Source organism: Schistocerca serialis, chromosome 10 (assembly GCF_023864345.2).
Source record: "Schistocerca serialis cubense isolate TAMUIC-IGC-003099 chromosome 10, iqSchSeri2.2, whole genome shotgun sequence".
NCBI classification, from domain to species: Eukaryota; Metazoa; Arthropoda; class Insecta; order Orthoptera; family Acrididae; genus Schistocerca; species Schistocerca serialis.
The window spans coordinates 61,833,506-61,852,636 of NC_064647.1; the positions used below are offsets into that span (position 1 = coordinate 61,833,506).

Consider the following 19,131-nt stretch of genomic DNA (forward strand, 5'->3'; position numbering starts at 1 on the left):
TAAACAAAGAAGTAATCCATGTTAATTTGAAGCTCTACAAGGGTCAATCCAAATGAAGTGCTCCAATAAAAATTAAGTTAGTTGCTTGACAATTTTTAAATGTTTTAATTTTTTATGTGTGTTTACCCTATAATTAAGAAGCTCAAAACAGGTTTTTTTTAATGTTACCTTTCACCTTTTCTGAATGGCAGCCATTTTCATTTGTAAGTGCCCGATAATGTTTCAGTTTAGAGAGGTTAGCAAAATTATGAATATCTCTGCACTGGGTTAAATTACAACATTGCAATTGACATGATTGTTTTTAGAAAATTGTCCTCTACAACACTGTCTATTGCACCCTAAATTCAAAATGACCTCCAAAGTTTGGTATCAATTTTCAAAAATCCACAATTTAGGCCCAAAAATAACAAACAACGAGTGATTGGTGAGAGTATTTTTTCCAACATATCATACACTACTAGCCTCATATAGAGCAAGAACACTTACAAATGTTTAATCATCATCATCATCATCATCATCATCATCATCATCATCATCATCATCTATGATTATGCCTTTCAGCGTTCAGTCTGGAGCATAGCCCCCTTATAAAATTCCTCCCAGGTCCCCTATTCAGTGCTAACATTGGTGTCTCTTCTGATGTTAAGCCTATTAGTTAAAAATCATTCTTAACCGAATCCAAGTACCTTCTCCTTGGTCTGCCCCGACTCCTCCTACCCTCTACTGCTGAACCCATGAGTCTCTTGGGTAACCTTGCTTCTCCCATGCGTGTAACATGACCCCACCATCTAAGCCCGTTCGCCCTGACTGCTACATCTATAGAGTTCATTCCCAGTTTTTCTTTGATTTCCTCATTGTGGACACCCTCCTGCCATTGTTCCCATCTACTAGTACCTGCAATCATCCTAGCTACTTTCATATCCGTAACCTCAACCTTGTTGATAAGGTAACCTGAATCCACGCAGCTTTCGCTCCCATACAGCAAAGGTGGTCGAAAGATTGAATGGTGCACAGATAACTTAGTCTTGGTACTGACTTCCTTCTTGCAGAAGAGAGTAGATGGTAGCTGAGCACTCACTGCATTAGCTATGCTACACCTCGCTTCCAGTTCTTTCACTATGTTCTCATCCTGTGAGAATATGCATCTTAAGTACTTGAAACCGTCCACCTGTTCTAACTTTGTTCCTCCTATTTGGCACTCAATCCGTTTATATTTCTTTCCCACTGACATTACTTTCGTTTTGCAGATGCTAATCTTCATACCATAGTCCTTACATTTCTGATCTAGCTCTGAAATATTACTTTGCAAACTTTCAATCGAATCTGCCATCACAACTAAGTCATCCGCATATGCAAGACTGCTTATTTTGGGTTCACATATCTTAATCTCACCCCGCCAGTCTATTGTTTTCAACATATGATCCATAAATAATATGAACAACAGTGGAGACAGGTTGCAGCCTTGTCTTACCCCTGAAACTACTCTGAACCATGAACTCAATTTACCGTCAACTCTAACTGCTGCCTTACTATCTATGTAAAGACCTTTAATTGCTTGCAAAAGATTGCCTCCTATTCCATAATCTCGTAGAACAGACAATAACTTCCTCCTAGGAACCCGGTCATATGCCTTTTCTAGATCTATAAAGCATAGATACAATTCCCTGTTCCACTCATAACACTTCTCCATTATTTGCCGTAAGCTAAAGATCTGGTCCTGACAACCTCTAAGAGGCCTAAACCCACACTGATTTTCATCCAATTGCTCCTCAACTAACACTCGCACTTGCCTTTCAACAATACCTGAGAAGATTTTACCCACAATCCAAATGAAGTGCTCCAATAAAAATTAAGTTGGTTGCTTGACAATTTTTAAATGTTTTAATTTTTTATGTGTGTTTACCCTATAATTAAGAAGCTCAAAACAGGTTTTTTTAATGTTACCTTTCACCTTTTCTGAATGGCAGCCATTTTCATTTGTAAGTGCCCGATAATGTTTCAGTTTAGAGAGATACCTCTGTAGTTGTTACAATCTTTTCTGTTTCCATGTTTAAAGATTGGTGTGATTACTGCTTTTGTCCAGTCTGATGGAACCTGTCCCGACTCCCAGGCCATTTCAATTATTCTGTGTAGCCATTTAAGACCTGAATTCCACTGTATTTGGTGAGTTCCGACTTAATTTCATCCACCCCAGCTGCTTTAATGCACTGCAATCTATTGACCATTTTCTCCACTTCCTCAAATGTGATGCTATTTCCATCATCATTCCTATCCCATTCTACATCGAAATCTGAAACATTACTGATCGTATTTTCACCTACATTGAGCAACTCTTCAAAATATTCCCTCCATCTGCCCAAGGCAGACCTGTCCAAAATACTTGTCACTTCCTTCTTACCTCCGTTTCGAAGACTGCTAATTACACTCCAGAATGGTTTTCCAGCAGCTTGACCCATAGACTCCAACCTGTTTCCAAAGTCTTCCCAAGATTTCTTCTTGGATGCTGCAATTATCTGTTTGGCTTTGTTTCTTTCTTCAACATAACTTTCTCTGTCTACCTGAGTTCTAGTATGTAGCCATTTTTGATACGCCTTTTTCTTTTTACAGGCTGCCTTGACTTTGTCATTCCACCAAGCTGTTTGCTTCATCCTACCTTTACACACTACTGTTCCAAGACATTCTGTAGCCACTTCTAGCACTGCATCCCTGTATCTTGTCCATTCCTTTTCCAATGACTAATTGACTACCTTCAACTAACTGGTACCTTTCTGAGATCACTGTTATGTACTTGTGCCTGATTTCCTTATCCTGTAGTTTCTCCACTCTTATCCTCCTACATATGGACCTGACCTCTTGCACTTTCGGCCTCACAATCCCAATTTCACTGCAGATTGAATAATGATCAGTGTCATCAAAGAATCCCCTGAATACACGCGTGTCCCTCACAGCCTTCCTGAATTCCTGATCTGTTATTATATAGTCAATGACAGATCTGGTTCCCCTGCCTTCCCAAGTATATCGGTGAATGTTCTTATGTTTAAAAAAGGAGTTTGTGATTACTAAGCCCATACTGGCACAGAAATCCAAGAGTTGTTTCCCGTTCCTGTTGGCCTCCATATCCTCTCCAAATTTAGCCATAATCTTTTTACACCCTTCTGTTCGGTTTCCAATCCTGGCATTAAAATCATCCATGCTCAGAACACTGTCCTTGTCCTTAACTCTAACAACTACATCACTGAGTACATTATAAAAACTGTCCATCTTATCTTGATCTGTCCCTTCACAATGTGAATATACTGACAATCCTAATTTTCTTGCCAGACACTGTCAAATCTATCCACATCAGTCGTTCGTTTACATACCTTATTGCAACTACGCTGGGTTCCATTTCTTTCCTGATGTAAAGCCCTACACCCCATTGTGCTATTCCTGCTTTGACTCCTGACAGGTAGACCTTGTATTCTCCCACTTCCTCTTTTTTCTCACCCCTTACCCGAATGTCACTAACAGCTAAAACATCCAGCCCCATCTTACTTGCAGCCTCTGCCAGCTCTACCTTCTTCCCACAGTAGCCCCCATTGATATTAATAGCTCCCCATCTCATTACCATTTGTTTGCCAAGTCGTATCGTAGGAGTCCCTGGTTTGTCAGTTAGAGGTGGGACTCCATCACCTCCAAAGGTCCGAGGCATTTTGCTCTGATTGTTGCCAGCATCATATTTATAGTACCAGGGAAGCAGGTTGCTCGCCTTACTTGCCCCGAGTCCCATTGGGTTTTACCCCTAACGGTTAAGGGACTAACTGGTGGATTTGGTAGTCTTTGCCGTATGAGCACAAAGGTGATCACGACTCAGAATATGTCCAAGATGCCCAGCCTTATTCCAAAGTAACTGGTACCCTGACTGTCGGGACCACTTACTTGGCCACTCATACGTTGCCCGTGGTTCATGAACTAGGACATGACTACAGGAGCCCACACCATGAACCATATAGTGATATAGAATGTTTAATTTTTATGAATTTTTTTGTAAAGTTTGGGTAAGTTATTTCAGGTGGGACTGAATACAAAATTTTGATTTTTGCACTGTTTGTACAACTGTATGATAGCAACGTACTGTAAAAATTTCAACACTGATATCTGACTGTGAACAAAGATATGAATTTTTGAAAATGCGGAGATAATTCACATTACTCTACAACTGATTTTATGGCTGCTGCCTATTCATGTGTAATATTGGTGGGATATAATAAATTTTTATTGAAGTAAGGTACTTAATTATATACAAAAAGTGGAAACATCACTGAGATTAACATTTATATTATTTTGATATACTCAGAATAAATATTTTCAATTATCATCCTTCGAGATGCAGCAGTTCCTAAACCTGGTGGTGAATGTTAAGAACACTTTTTCTTCAGACAGCTTCTGTGATATAGAATAAGACCTCCCAATTGCTGTGGTAATTTCAAGCACTGGGCAATTCCATAGTTACGGGTGTTACATGTACACACCTTAAAATCAGGAAAAATAATGTAAGGAAAAATATTTATTGAAATTAATATTGAAAACTTTTAAGGCTTACATTATATTTCATGTTAGAAATGTTGATACTGGAATTGTTTTATTGTTCTCCTGGTTATTAATCAAAAAAGTAGTGTTACGGGTGTTACCAAAAGTAGACCTAGTCCCTGTTATGAGTTAGGGAATTCTCTAATTTCTGCAAACTTGATGAAGCTTTTATTCTTGTAAAACAACTGTCAAGAGGTATTGCCCCAAATTTTATTTTGAAATATAAATTTTTATTTTTTTGGACATCATAACTCCGTATATATATTTTTTTTGCTGTTACGGGCGTTACATTAAATGTTACGGGTGTTACATAGATGCATCAGATTTGATTCTTGAAGGAATAAATCTACCTCTTACAATTGCATAAAAAGAAAAGAAGTATTGTAGTTTATTTGGAATGAAAGTATGTACTTAAGAGAACATATTTGAAGGATAAAGCTATTTATTACACAAAAAATTTTGTTACAATTTTATAGTACAACTAGGCCAAGATATCGTTACTTACTTAACATTTACCTCGTTTTGTAGGCCTAATAAATTTATGACAAAAATGTTTTCTTATTATTGATAGGTTTAAAAACTTCATTTAAAAAACTTTTCCAGCAACATCCAATTCAAAATTGAACTCATAGTACAAACGGTTACCTTGTTTGATTTCTGGTGCTGTTGCCTTAGATAGTACTTGACTGAATTTCACAAAACAAACATCAGTTTCATCTAGTTTAAAAAGTGTTTTACTTTTTCCTACTGACTTCAGAAACATTATTTTCACATCCTCCTCTTCATCAACCTCACTCTGACAGATTCCCAAGTAACGGTGTTGAATTTTGGATAGGGTTGGCTTCTTTTTGTCACTTGGAATGTCAACCAAGACAAATAACCCAAATTTTAAATCAGACTTTTCAATTTTATTAGTTAGGCTTAACTGACGAGCACTTCCAATATTGTCTTGCGATTCAGATGGTGAAACAGTCTCCTGATTAGAATCATTAGAACTGCACATTTCATAGAAGTTTATGCATCTTTTTGCATGTAATGTTTTGACTTTGGCATCCTCAGTAATAAATACTGACATCCTTGTCATTCATTAATGACTCTGCTGTTTTTGAAACCAGCAAATCAGTTGTGTTATAAGCCCGAAAGTGATGGCAGCCCTGGATTTGAGGAATTGCTTGTAAATTTTTCCACCTTTCATCCAAAATAGGAATGTTATGCTCCACTGTTATCTTATCAACCCATAGCACCTTAATTTTAGAAAAATTCTTCAGAGTGTAGTCATAAAAGTCAATTGCGTTGTTAATAATAACTTTCCTAGATCTAACAGCTGTCCACACACTCCTCTTCAGTGCACCTCCTATGCCATCCATGGCTCCTTTACCATGTGAACTGGCAAAAAAATTCCATTCAACTGTCAATCCAAAGTTTCAGAGCCAATTATATCGGAAACTATCTTTTTAATAACACCAGATTTTTTACTGGGGCTTTTTCGAAGTACCTTCAACACTTTCTTCACAGCTTTACCAAATGTCTGTTTACACTTGTAAGTCCCAATAGGAGAAGATTCATTTGGAACTTTTGATCTTGCGAGTTCTAGTTTTTTCTTCTCTCTCTCTCGATCTCTCTCTCTCTCTCATTTTTCTTCGATTCTTATCTCTAAGACGTTGATTATTTTTCAATTTTTTTTTTAACCTGCAATCTTCTTAATTCGTCTTGTTCTTTCTTCAAGTAAGCTTCTCTGTTTTCATGGTTATCTTTAATCTTTTCTTGGTACTTCTTCACTCTTTCCCTTGCTGGTACTGGTGCCACGGTCTCCGAAGACAGAAATCATGATAATGTAGGCATATATATGTATAAACATAACGCTGTCCAGAGAGATAAAAGTAAAAGACATTGTTAAGCATAGGCTCTTATGAATGACTAGAATCTGCCTCAATGAGCTGTTTACTGGGCCTATATAAAATTTAAAACTGAGGTTAGCAATATTGTTGTTCTTGGAAAAGTTAGAATGGAAAACATAAACTATATGTAATCTAATTTTGGGCTTAATTAACGTTTTAGGAGGATGTCAGTTGAGTCAGGTTAATGCCCTAATTAACTTTTATAATGTAGGTGTAGTGCTTAAACAAATGTATGCAGTGGAATAAAAATTTTAGTTTTCATGCTTAAAACTGTTTTCAAAAATGACTCTGAGCACCATGGGACTTAACATCTGTGGTCATCAGTCCCCTAGAACTTAGAACTACTTAAACCGAACTAACCTAAGGACATCACACACATCCATGCCAGAGGCAGGATTCGAACCTGCGACCGTAGCGGTCACGCGGTTCCAGACTGAAGCGCCTAGAACCGCACAGCCACACCGGCTGGCAAAACTGTTTTCATATGTCATAAACATAGTTAAGAAACTTTATTCATTAATAATAATACCATTTGGTTATAATTTAAATGTAGGGCCTAGGCCTACTAAAGATTGAGGTGGCATTAAACCATCCAATTCAAGTTACGGGTGTTACGCATGTGTTAAGTAACACCCGAAACAAAAATTAGTAACACCCGTAACAGCTCTAAGAGTGTTAAATAAGATTTCAAAATGCCATGTAATGGTATGATATTGTAAAACATGGGTATAACCTCACTTTTACAGAAAGGTATTGTACAGAACAAATTTACTAGATTACAAATTAAACTTTTGTATCTTTTTTGTTACGGGTGTTACAAGATGCATATATATTATAAAACTAACAAAATAAAGAAATGCAATTAGCTTACCTCAGCAAAATGAATTATTATGAGCTATAACAATGTTGACTTCAATATTCTTTGCAACAATAGAACAATCAGCTATGGATAACACAACTAATATTCATCTGGAAATAGCATAAAACATACCTCTCTTTGGTGCCATAGAACAGTGCACTTTAAACACTTAGTGAAGGTAGAAATTTATTTTTTTCATATTCATGATTATTTTGCAATGAACAAATGTACTTTTAACTTGGCATTTTTAAAGTTATATTTGTAATATTGTCATTTTAATTTTTTTGTCACAAAGTCTCTTTAACATGGAATGACCCCACTGTCAGTTTCCTTAAAACATTTTTCATAGCTATCCAAACTTTGTCACTAGTAGATTTCTTGAATGACGTTCTTGGGCCAGCAGGGTGGTAAAAATGCACAAAAACATCATTGTTTTCCTAACTTATTCTTTCTAACTCTGCAAGCCACCACTGTCTATCGTACACACATGCCACTATGTCATTCAATATTAAAGACAGATGTAATTTTACTGACAATGATCCTCATAAATTTAAGTTTCTGATGTTACATAACATCAAACTAAGTTTTCTGCAATGCCAAGGAATTTGTAGAAATGCCTTGTTACTTTTATTGCTATACAGTTTTCAAATCTGGTTTGAAGTGTTGGGTTCATAAGCAGAACCACTTCTTTCTTGATCAGAAAATAGGTAATGCCTTTAATATTATCCTTGGAAAAGACATACATGTTCTGCACAGTGAGAATTTGGTCTGTGGTTGGTCTTTGTAGGCTGGCTTTACTTACTTCATGTTTTGTTGTACCTCCTACTCCACCACATGCATTTTTACCATGGCAAGATGCAAAAACGTGCCATTCAGCTGCCAACCCAAAGTCTATTTGAAAAATTCATTTTGTTCTTATGCTGACTACCACTTCCATCTGAAAAGTTTATCAGCTTCTCAACCTTGGGAAAATTTTTTTTATGTAATTTATTACATACTTTTGAAACACATTTACAGCCAAAGTGTTGTGCGCCAAGTAGTCACTTAGAATACAAACTGAACTACAAACTTCATCTTTCTCATTTTTAAAGTAGAGGATAAATGGATGCACTGTTGACTGGTCATTGAACCAGTGGTACCCTTGTATTCCAACCCGAATCACAAATGTAAAATTTTCTGCAAAATCATCTAGCACTATGCACTCAGTTTCATGAAGTTATGCTTTTTTTGTCCTTCAAAAACTTACTTTGGATTTTAGAAAAATAGTGGTGACTTGAGTTTTTATAAGTTATCAATTAAAGATTCCAACTACTCTTCCTGACATTTAACCACTGTTATCATTTCTATCTTGTCAGTTGTAACCCACTGCTTGAACGTAATACTGTGTATCATTTCCTCATCATATTCGTGAAACAACTCAATAACAGTTTTCTTACCAGGGCATTTATTACACAAACTCATCATGTAGTCTTAACTGTTAGTGTCACAGACCATTAAATCTAGTGACTGTGTAGTTAAGATCACTGAGTGTTGCACAAGCAATCATCAGTTTGACATTAACAAACACATACAGAGTGTGTCCCTGAGGATCCAGCCAAAATACACCACTTAGGGCAGAGGTCACAATTTTGACCTTCCAATTTTTCATTCAGGATGACAATTTTTGAAAGCGTACGCAATGTTCATTTAAATTTGACAGCACTAGTCATTTCTGCTTTGTTACTTTAACTCCATTTATAACAACTCTCTTGCTATCTTTGCAACCTGAGCACATTCTACCGTTTTCATCATCTTCAAAAAGCTGCCGGATCTTTTTGTTTCTTCACTTATACCTAATCCTCCTTTCCTGTAACTGGAAGAATGCCTTGGTATTTCACTAATTTTCAGGTTGATTTAACCAAACGATGAGAAATGCTGAATTCATGAGCTATTTTTTCCTCTTATCCATGAGTGAGGGAGCAAACTTAAAATATTAACTATTTCCTCTTTAGATGTCACTGAACATTTAATTTTTAATTTCGCTATTGTTGTCGTTGTCGTCTTCAGTCCTGAGACTGGTTTGACACAGCTCTCCATGCTACTCTATCATGTGCAAGCTGCTTCAATCTCTCAGTACCTACTGCAACCTACATCCTTCTGAATCTGTTTAGTGTATTCATCTCTTGGTCTCCCTCTACAATTTTTACCCTCCACCCTGCCCTCCAATAATAAATTGGTGATCCCTTGATGCCTCGGAACACATCCTACCAACCGATCCGTTCTTCTTGTCAACTTGTGCCACAAACTCCTCTTCTCCCCAATTCTATTCAATACCTCCTCATTAGTTATGTGATCTACCCATCTAATCTTCAGCATTCTTCTGTAGCACCACATTTCGAAAGCTTCTATTCTCTGCTTGTCCAAACTATTTATCGTCCATGTTTCACTTCCATACATGGCTACACACCATACAACTACTTTCAGAAACAACTTCCTGACTCTTAAATCAATACTCGATATTATCAAATTTCTCTTCTTCAGAAACGCTTTCCTTGCCATTGCCAGTCTACATTTTATATCCTCTCTACTTTGATCATCATCCGTTATTTTGCTCCCCAAATAGCAAAACTCCTTTCTACTTTTTTAAGTGTCATTTCCTAATCTAATTCCCTCAACATCACCCGACTTAATTCGACTACATTCCATTATCCTCGTTTTGCTTATGTTGATGTTCATCTTATATCCTCCTTTCAAGACACTGTCCATTCCGTTCAACTGCTCTACCAAGTCCTTTGCTGTCTCTGACAGAATTACAATGTCACTGACAAATCTCAAAGTTTTTACTTCTTCTCCATGGATTTCAATACCTATTCCAAATTTTTCTTTTGTTTACTTTCCTGCTTGCTAAAAAATACACATTGAATAACATCTGGGAGAGGCTACACCCCTATGTCACTCCCTTCCCAACCACTACTTCCCTTTCATGTCCCTCGACTCCCAACTGCCATCCAGTTTCTGTACAAATTGAAATAGCCTTTCGCTACCTGTTAATTTACCCCTGCCACCTTCAGAATTTGAAAGAGAGTATTCCAGTTAACATTGTCAAGGTTTACCTCTCCTTAATCTATTTTCTAAGATAAGTCGTAGGGTCAGTATTGCCTCACGTGTTCCAATATTTCTATGAAATCCAAAATTATCTTCCCTGAGGTCGGCTTCTACCAGTTTTTCCATTTGTCTGTAAAGAATTCGCATCAGTATTTTGCAGCTGTGACTTATTAAACTGATAGTTCGGTAATTTTCACATGTCAACACCTGCTTTCTTTGGCATCGGAATTATTACCTTCTTCTTGACGTCTGAGGGTATTTCGCCTGTCTCGTACATCTTGCTCATCTGATGCTAGAGTTTTGTCATGGCTGGCTCTCCCAAGGCTATCAGTAGTTCTAAGGGAATGTTGTCTACTCCTCGGGTCTTGTTTCGACTCAGGTCTTTCAGTGCTCTGTCAAACTCTTCACGCAGTATCATATCTCCCATTTCATCTTCATCTACATCCTCTTCTATTTCCATAATATTGATACTCCTTCCACCTTTCTGCTTTCCCTTCTTTGCTTAGAACTGGGATTCCATCCGAGCTCTTGATATCCATACAAGTGCTTCTCTTTTCTACAAAGGTGTCTAATTTTCCTATACGCAGTATCTGACTCCTAGTGAGATAAGCCTCTACATCCTTACATTTGTCCTCTAGCCATTCCTGCTAAGCCATTTTGCACTTCCTGTCAATCTCCTTTTTTAGACGTTTGCATTCCTTTTTGCCTGCTTCATTTACTGCATTTTTATATTTTCTCCTTTCATCAATTAAATTCAATATTTCTTCTGTTACCCAAGGGTTTATACTAGCCCTCATCTTTTTACCTATTTGATCCTCTGCTGCCTTCACTATTTCATCCCTCAAAGCTACCCATTCTTCTACTGTATTTCCTTCCCCCATTCCTGTCAATTGTTCCCTTATGCTCACCCTGAAACACTCTACAACCTCTGGTTAGTCGGTTTATCCAGGTTCCATCTCCTTAAATTCTCACCTTTTTGCAGTTTCTTCAGTTTTCATCTACAGTTCATAACTAATAAATAGTTGTCGGAGTCCACACCTGCCCCTGGAAATGTTTAACCATTTAAAACCTGTTTCCTAAATATCTGTCTTACCATTATATAATCTACCTAACACCTTCCAGTGTTTCCACACCTGTTCCCTGTATACAACCTTCTTTCATGAGTCTTGAACCAAGTGTTAGCTATGATTAAGTTATGCTCCGTGCAAAATTCTACCAGGTGGCTTCCTCTTTCATTTCTTACCCCCAATCCATATTCACTTACTATGTTTCCTTCTCTCCTTTTTCCTACTATCTAATTCCAGTCACCCATGACTTAAGTTTTCGTCTCCCTTCACTACCTGAATAAATTCTATTAAGCTCAAATATTCAGTGTCAGAGGTTGGTGGTAGGTTTTCTTCTTCTTTAGAAATAATGTTGGTATCTTATTATTAAAGCTCGATTCCAAGTCTTCTCTAATTTTGTCTGAAATTTGTTGTACCTTATTTTCAATTGCTGCTTTTCTTTTTCTGCTACTTAATTTTATTATTTTTAAAGCAGGAGATACATCTAACTTAGAACAAGCAAAATCCAATAGGCTAACAGCTTCCTTATTAGGAATATAAATGTCATTAACAAGGTCACACGATTCTGGTTCTGATTTCACAACAAATATTTTTGAGTAACAATTTGGGGACAGGGAATTTCCAGGAATCACATTACAGAAGAACTTAGTTGAAATTTAAACGAAGTTTGTCGAACTTCAAAGTCACTGACTATTTTCAAGTTTTTTGAAACTGAACCGTAAACTGTTTTGTGACACTTCACTTGCTATCTTTCCAACAGAGCACTGTTCATCCATGTTATTGCATTCCAGTTAACCTCTCAAAATTAATTACAAATTACACACAGAACAAGGCACATAACACATTGTACACTCTCAATGAAGTATGTACATCCACTCTAACAGATGTTTCAGAACAGACTGACTGCAACAAAGCCACACCCAGCAATGATGTAATTCTTTATTGACAATAAACCTGACATTACAAAACACAGTCAGCCAATGAACAGAACGACGTTGCCAGAGCTCGACTGCAGTGCAGAGCATGGACGAGTGTCTTCAGTTTTAGAAACATTCAGTCATAAATAAAGTAATTGAACAAAAGCAATATCTTTATACCAGACTTACTTTTATAGAAAGTTTGGAAAAAGCATTCTTTATACCAATTGCTTCATATTCTATTAATTAATTAAACCAAACAAGTAATAAGCCTAATAATTCAGGCGATAGCAAGGAAAGGTGTTTGTATCATTCTCACTAACCGCTTCTTCGCAATAAAGAACAGCAGTAATTGTTTATTTCCTATTGTACTTCGACGAAATGTGAGTAATTCATAGTAATACCAACAGTGTTTGTAGGTATTTTGCGTAATTGTTTAAAGTCCTCCGGGAGAACTATTGAATAAGGAGCTGCGTTAGTGTAATGGTTAAAGCGTCTGAATGCTAAGCGAAAGGTTCCGAGGTTAAACCTTGTTCGGTGCTTAATATTTTCTTTACTTAAAAACAATATTGAAGTGTCTTACTTCATGAATTTTATTCGTTTGAATGTAATTTTTTGAAATTTCTAGTGGCAAGTAAAATCGACCATAAGGATAGTATACACTATGGAATTTTACCTCTGCAAACTCTTCAAAATTTCGTGCAATGGTTTACTACATCTAATGCTGCACAATAATTGCACTGTACATCGAATTCCAATCCCAAAGAAAGCAGGTGTTGACAGATGTGAAAATTACCGAACTATCAGCTTAATAAGTCACAGCTGCAAAATACTAACACGAATTCTTTACAGACGAATGGAAAAACTAGTAGAAGCCAACCTCGGGGAAGATCAGTTTGGATTCCGTAGAAACACTGGAACACGTGAGGCAATACTGACCTTACGACTTATCTTAGAAGAAAGATTAAGGAAAGGCAAACCTACGTTTCTAGCATTTGTAGACTTAGAGAAAGCTTTTGACAATGTTGACTGGAATACTCTCTTTCAAATTCTAAAGGTGGCAGGGGTAAAATACAGGGAGCGAAAGGCTATTTACAATTTGTACAGAAACCAGATGGCAGTTATAAGAGTCGAGGGGCATGAAAGGGAAGCAGCGGTTGGGAAGGGAGTGAGACAGGGCTGTAGCCTCTCCCCGACGTTATTCAATCTGTATATTGAGCAAGCAGTAAAGGAAACAAAAGAAAAATTAGGAGTAGGTATTAAAATTCATGGAGAAGAAATAAAAACTTTGAGGTTCGTCGATGACATTGTAATTCTGTCAGAGACAGCAAAGGACTTGGAAGAGCAGTTGAACGGAATGGACAGTGTCTTAAAAGGAGGATATAAGATGAACATCAACAAAAGCAAAACAAGGATAATGGAATGTAGTCTAATTAAGTCGGGTGATGCTGAGGGAATTAGATTAGGAAATGGGACACTTAAAGTAGTAAAGGAGTTTTGCTATTTGGGGAGCAAAGTAACTGATGATGGTCGAAGTAGAGAGGATATAAAATGTAGGCTGGCAATGGCAAGGAAAGCGTTTCTGAAGAAGAGAAATTTGTTAACATCCAGTATTGATTTAAGTGTCAGGAAGTCATTTCTGAAAGTATTCGTATGGAGTGTAGCCATGTATGGAAGTGAAACATGGACGATAAATAGTTTGGACAAGAAGAGAATAGAAGCTTTCGAAATGTGGTGCTACAGAAGAATGCTGAAGATTAGATGGGTAGATCACATAACTAATGAGGAAGTCTTGAATAGGTTTGGGGAGAAGAGAAGTTTGTGGCACAACTTGACCAGAAGAAGGGATCGGTTGGTAGGACATGTTCTGAGGCATCAAGGGATCACCAATTTAGTATTGGAGGGCAGTGTGGAGGGTAAAAATCGTAGAGGGAGACCAAGAGATGAATACACTAAGCAGATTCAGAAGGATGTAGGTTGCAGTAGGTACTGGGAGATGCAAAAGCTTGCACAGGATAGAGTAGCATGGAGAGCTGCATCAAACCAGTCTCAGGACTGAAGACCACAACAACAACACATCGAAACAAAATTAAGTCATTTATGGGGGGAAGGTATCAGTCAAGAAGATGTGCAAAAATCAAATTTTTGGGCCAAATAGTTTTTGTGAAATCAAATGATAAAAGTGTGTCAAAGCAGTCTAAACACCATGTGTTTGCACAGGCGAGCAGTGCAGTGATGACAAAATTGCACACAGCGCGGAATGCGGGGAGCACGTGTCTGTAGCAATGAAAGGGTTAATGTGGCCGTGGTGGCTTTACTTCATAAACTGCGCGCTCCCCCCTAAACGCAAGTTTACGAACTATACTATGGCGCTGCTTCTCTTGGTGCGTGCAACTGGCAACGCAGCAATAACCCGCGTCTGGGCGGGGCACGCGCAAACCGCCAAGATAAAAGAATTTAACTATAGTGAAAACTATAGAAGAAAACAAGAAGCTCAAATGGAATTAAAACACACAATAGCTGACACACTAATGGTGGAAGAGGAAGAACTATCTACTCCAAAGGAACAGAAATCATGCCAGAAATGCTCTGATTTGGACAAAATTGTGCACGATTTGGAGAAAAAAAAAAAAAAAAAATTGGTAGCATTGGTGTACTAAATTGCAGCCAAATCTGAGACTATCAGATGGAACATTTTCTCAAATTGGTTGAACTGACATGGAATGACCCAATAAATAGGAGCACTTGTAAAAAAAAAGTAAAAACAGCTTTCTTAAAAGTGAAGGGAAAACAATTGAGGACCCACTACAGATAGCCAACATATTCAACACACATTACACAAATATCGCAACAAAACTAATTCAAGGAAGATGTGATTTCAGCTCCAGACCACAACTACCTATGAATGATAAAACCATGTTTCTATACACTGTTACTGCATTAGAGGTACAAAATGCCTTAAATCAGTTACAAAATAAAATGACCTATGGGTGTGATGGGATTCTAGACAAAGTAATAAAGAACAGTGCAAGATACATAGATTCTCCACTTGTTGACATGATTAACCTGTCATTTAGCACAGCAGTCTTCCCAGAAAAACTAAAGAAATCTATTGTCAAGCCTATTTACAATAAGGGTAACCAGTCTGATGTTATCAATTACTGGCCTATATCATTGTTATCTGGAATTTCAAAAGTAATTGGAAGGGTAATGCACGAAAGACTGTCACTTTCTGAATAAATATAAAATTCTAGTTAATGGACAAAACGGTTTTAGGAAAAATAGATGATCAGGAACCTATATTGCTATTGGGTTCGTGGAGCAGCACATGATTGGTTCAAATCCTGTCATTCTAATAAGTATCAGAGCGTAGAGGTACAGCATGCGGATCAAGTCTACTTATCGGCATACCAAAGAGTCAGGTATGGCATGCCGTACAGCTCTTTACTGGGGCCACTGCTGTGCTTAATCTTGCCAAGCCTTATATCAACAGCAGATGCAGTATTATTTGCCAAAGACACCAGTCTGTTTGTCAAAGTTACGAATTAAACTGACTTACTAGAGAGAGTCACAGTAGCGACAGAAGAAGCAAATGTGGTTAACAAACAACAAATTAATTGTTAATGACAACAAATTAATTGTTAATGACAACAAATTAATTGTTAATGACAACAAATTAATTGTTAATGACAACAAATTAATTGTTAATGACAACAAATTAATTGTTAATGACAACAAATTAATTGTTAATGACAAAAAAAGTTTGTTATTTCTGAAGTTCATCCATAGTAAAATCTGACCGAACTGTAGAAATTAGGCAGTGTAAGATAAAGCAAACCCCCATACTAACTTTTTAGGATTATGGCTAGATGAATAATGTGGAAGAAACACACAGAAATGTTAAAACATTATAAGTCAGTATTATGTTCTTAGAATACTAAAGAATTCCTATAGTGTTGATGCAGTGCTATGTTCATACTTTGCACTCATTCATACATAGCACACTAAGATATTGTATCATATTTTGAAGGAATACCAGTTTGGCCAAACACTCATTTGCGCTTTAAAGGAAGACAATAAGGATAATCAGAGGTATGACACACAGAGAATCATGTAAAAATGTTTTCAAGGAACTACAAATCATGACAACCATGTATCTATATTTCTGAAAGTATATGTTTTATGAAGGCACACCAGGAACATTCTTTGCTAAACAGTCATAGAGAAAGTCACACAAAAGCTATGTATCAAAAAAGTGTTCTTTATCAGCCAAAAATCTTATTTAGTGCACTACCAAAGGAAATTATAAGTACACCAAAATTCCACATATTCAAAAATGAACTTAAAAAAATGTTAATTAGCAAGAGTTTTTATAGTGTCAAGGAATACTTAAACCACCGGCATTCAATATACAGTAGCTTACTTCATCACATAACCCAAAATGCTCATTGAAAACTAAATGGTATTCATCTATTATTCTAATTTAGCATATTATCAGTGTTGTTATGCAAATGGTTTCATGTTGTATGTAATAATATTTTATTTATGGACATATAATTGTAAACCTTTTCATGTCCTATTTACTATGTAAGGCAATGTATGACAAATCCTATATCATTTTTATAATGAGATACAAAGATGCTAAGTAAATAAATGTTCAATTTCATAGTTTAATGCAGTATGGTAGCTACTCTGGGGAAAAGTCCACATACAGCAAAGACATTCTTCTCACCCAGAAGAGAGCTATGAGAATAATGAACAGGGCAAAGTCAACTGACAGCTGCATACCTCCCTTCAAAAATTCACTCATTTTTCCTCTTGGTAGTCTAGATATTAGAAACATGTGAGAGTGTAAAAAGTAATATCAATAAATGCAACAAAAATATGGATGTTCATGATCACAATACAAAAAACAAAGCTCCATGTTCCAATTGTATCTCCACCCTCAAAAACTCACATATAACCAAGGCATCCAACTATACAAGTCTACCACCAGAAACAAGGAACAGGAAGTGTCTACCTTTGTGTAATGAGACTCTGAAAACCTTCGTGCTTCATAACTGCTTCACACAGTATCTGAACATTGATGTAAAGTAGTTTTGGGTTAATATCATCTAAAAATAGGCAAACTGCATGCTCTAATAATGCCAGCCAGGTATGTGTTTTGTATATATACGAGAAAGAAATTGAACTAAACTAGTAACTATGCAAAGTCATGTTTGTACATTCCCATCACATCGCCTCATGAAATAGGCCACATCGTGTTATGAACTGTTTAATATCAAATGTATGTATGTGCATCAACATGTGCATGTCTAGTACAAAAATGATTCAAGGGCCAAATAAATACAGTATTTCGCTGTTGTGTTTTTCTGGGCTTAAGTTACTGATTGGACACCGTCAACTCAACAACCCCTCCACACACCATTCCATGAATCTCTGTTGTGGACAGACTAATCTGTAGCGAAGCCCGAGGTCTAAGTTAGGTTAGAAGATAACAATTTGGGAGTGGGTTGGCGAACCCAACAATTCTCAAAGCAGAAATTCTGATTGTGTTAAATTGAGGGACCGGTGCCAAGGTCCGATGTGTGCGTCCGTGCCATAAGAGGGGATGTGGGGGAGGGGGTGCTGATGAGTGCCAATACAAAACTTTTGCGTTTTTCGACAACTTTTATAATAATGTAACACGAAGCACACATTTCACGACATACGCCATGCTAGAGGTAACTGAAATCATCGTCGACGCCATCTTGTTAATCTGTAATGTAATGATTCAAATGCCCTGTCTTAGGTGTATACGAGTGTATATATACAAAACTGGTGAACAAACGTTATTTCGTCTCTGTAAGCACCATCAGACAATGTATACTACAGCGAACGTGGCTTCAGTGATTGTTGGGAAGACAAAATGAAATTTGTATTGAAATGGGAAACATGACACGAAAATAATCATCTGAAGTTTCTTTTCAAAGAACACTGACGACAATGCTGTTATTGCGTGAAACAGTACAATAGCTGCAAAAAGTCTGAGGGAGGACACAGAAGATTAGCTCATGAGAAACCTAAGCTAACAGTCACTTTGTTTACGTAAACTACCTGATATCAACATAAATTAAAAGTCTTACGGCAACTGCTCCCTCCGTGAGATGCCAGCTCATCTTGATAGTAAACACGGCAAGAAAATGTGTTTTGCTAAAAAAAAGTACTTTCACGGCCAACCGTTTTAGCCGCGCAACGTAATACACTGTACACTAGAATGCCCAACGGCCAACTGACACTGGGTGGAAGAGAAACTGTAGACACTTAGGGTATGCTGCCTCCGCTAGTTCATCATTTCCGCCGCGAGATGTCAGTCACGCTACATGTGAACCTGTTGGAGTATTGGCCCCTGCACAGTACACCGGATCCTATTTATCGACCAACCGATACAAAGGTTGGGCCCTAATTGAAATGACCTGCTATTTATTGCCCCTTGTAATGATGTCAGCGTCGAAGCAGAACTGGGAGCGCGGGGCGTGAAGCTGTACCACAGAATAGAAGATATACAGAAGAATGGAATCTCAGCTGCAATCCAAGTTCCAGAATTTAATGCGCATGCGCGAGTCTGCCATGTTGTAACCGAGTAAAGACCTGTGGTTGAAGCCACAGGCGAACATACGCGTTTTATTTTTTTCATTAAATGTGAATTTTTTAGATTCTGGACTTAACCTACAAGTAAACGATTGTTTACTGTACTGTAA

The 19,131-nt window shown here is 37.2% G+C and overlaps 1 protein-coding gene across 2 annotated transcripts in view; it reads right to left on the reverse strand.

Moving 5' to 3' along the window:
- LOC126425247 (uncharacterized) overlaps positions 1 to 18,694 on the reverse strand; it is a 79,180-nt gene extending 60,486 nt beyond the window's left edge. Inside the window, exon 1 of one of the 2 annotated variants that reach the window (XM_050088217.1) lies at positions 18,517 to 18,694. In XM_050088217.1, coding sequence (XP_049944174.1) covers positions 18,517 to 18,549 — 33 coding nt within the window. In that variant the 5' untranslated portion in view covers positions 18,550 to 18,694. Of the gene's footprint in view, positions 1 to 18,487 lie in introns of both variants that reach the window. The other variant, XM_050088218.1, reaches the window with a different exon arrangement.
- Between the last annotated feature and the right edge of the window lie 437 nt (positions 18,695 to 19,131).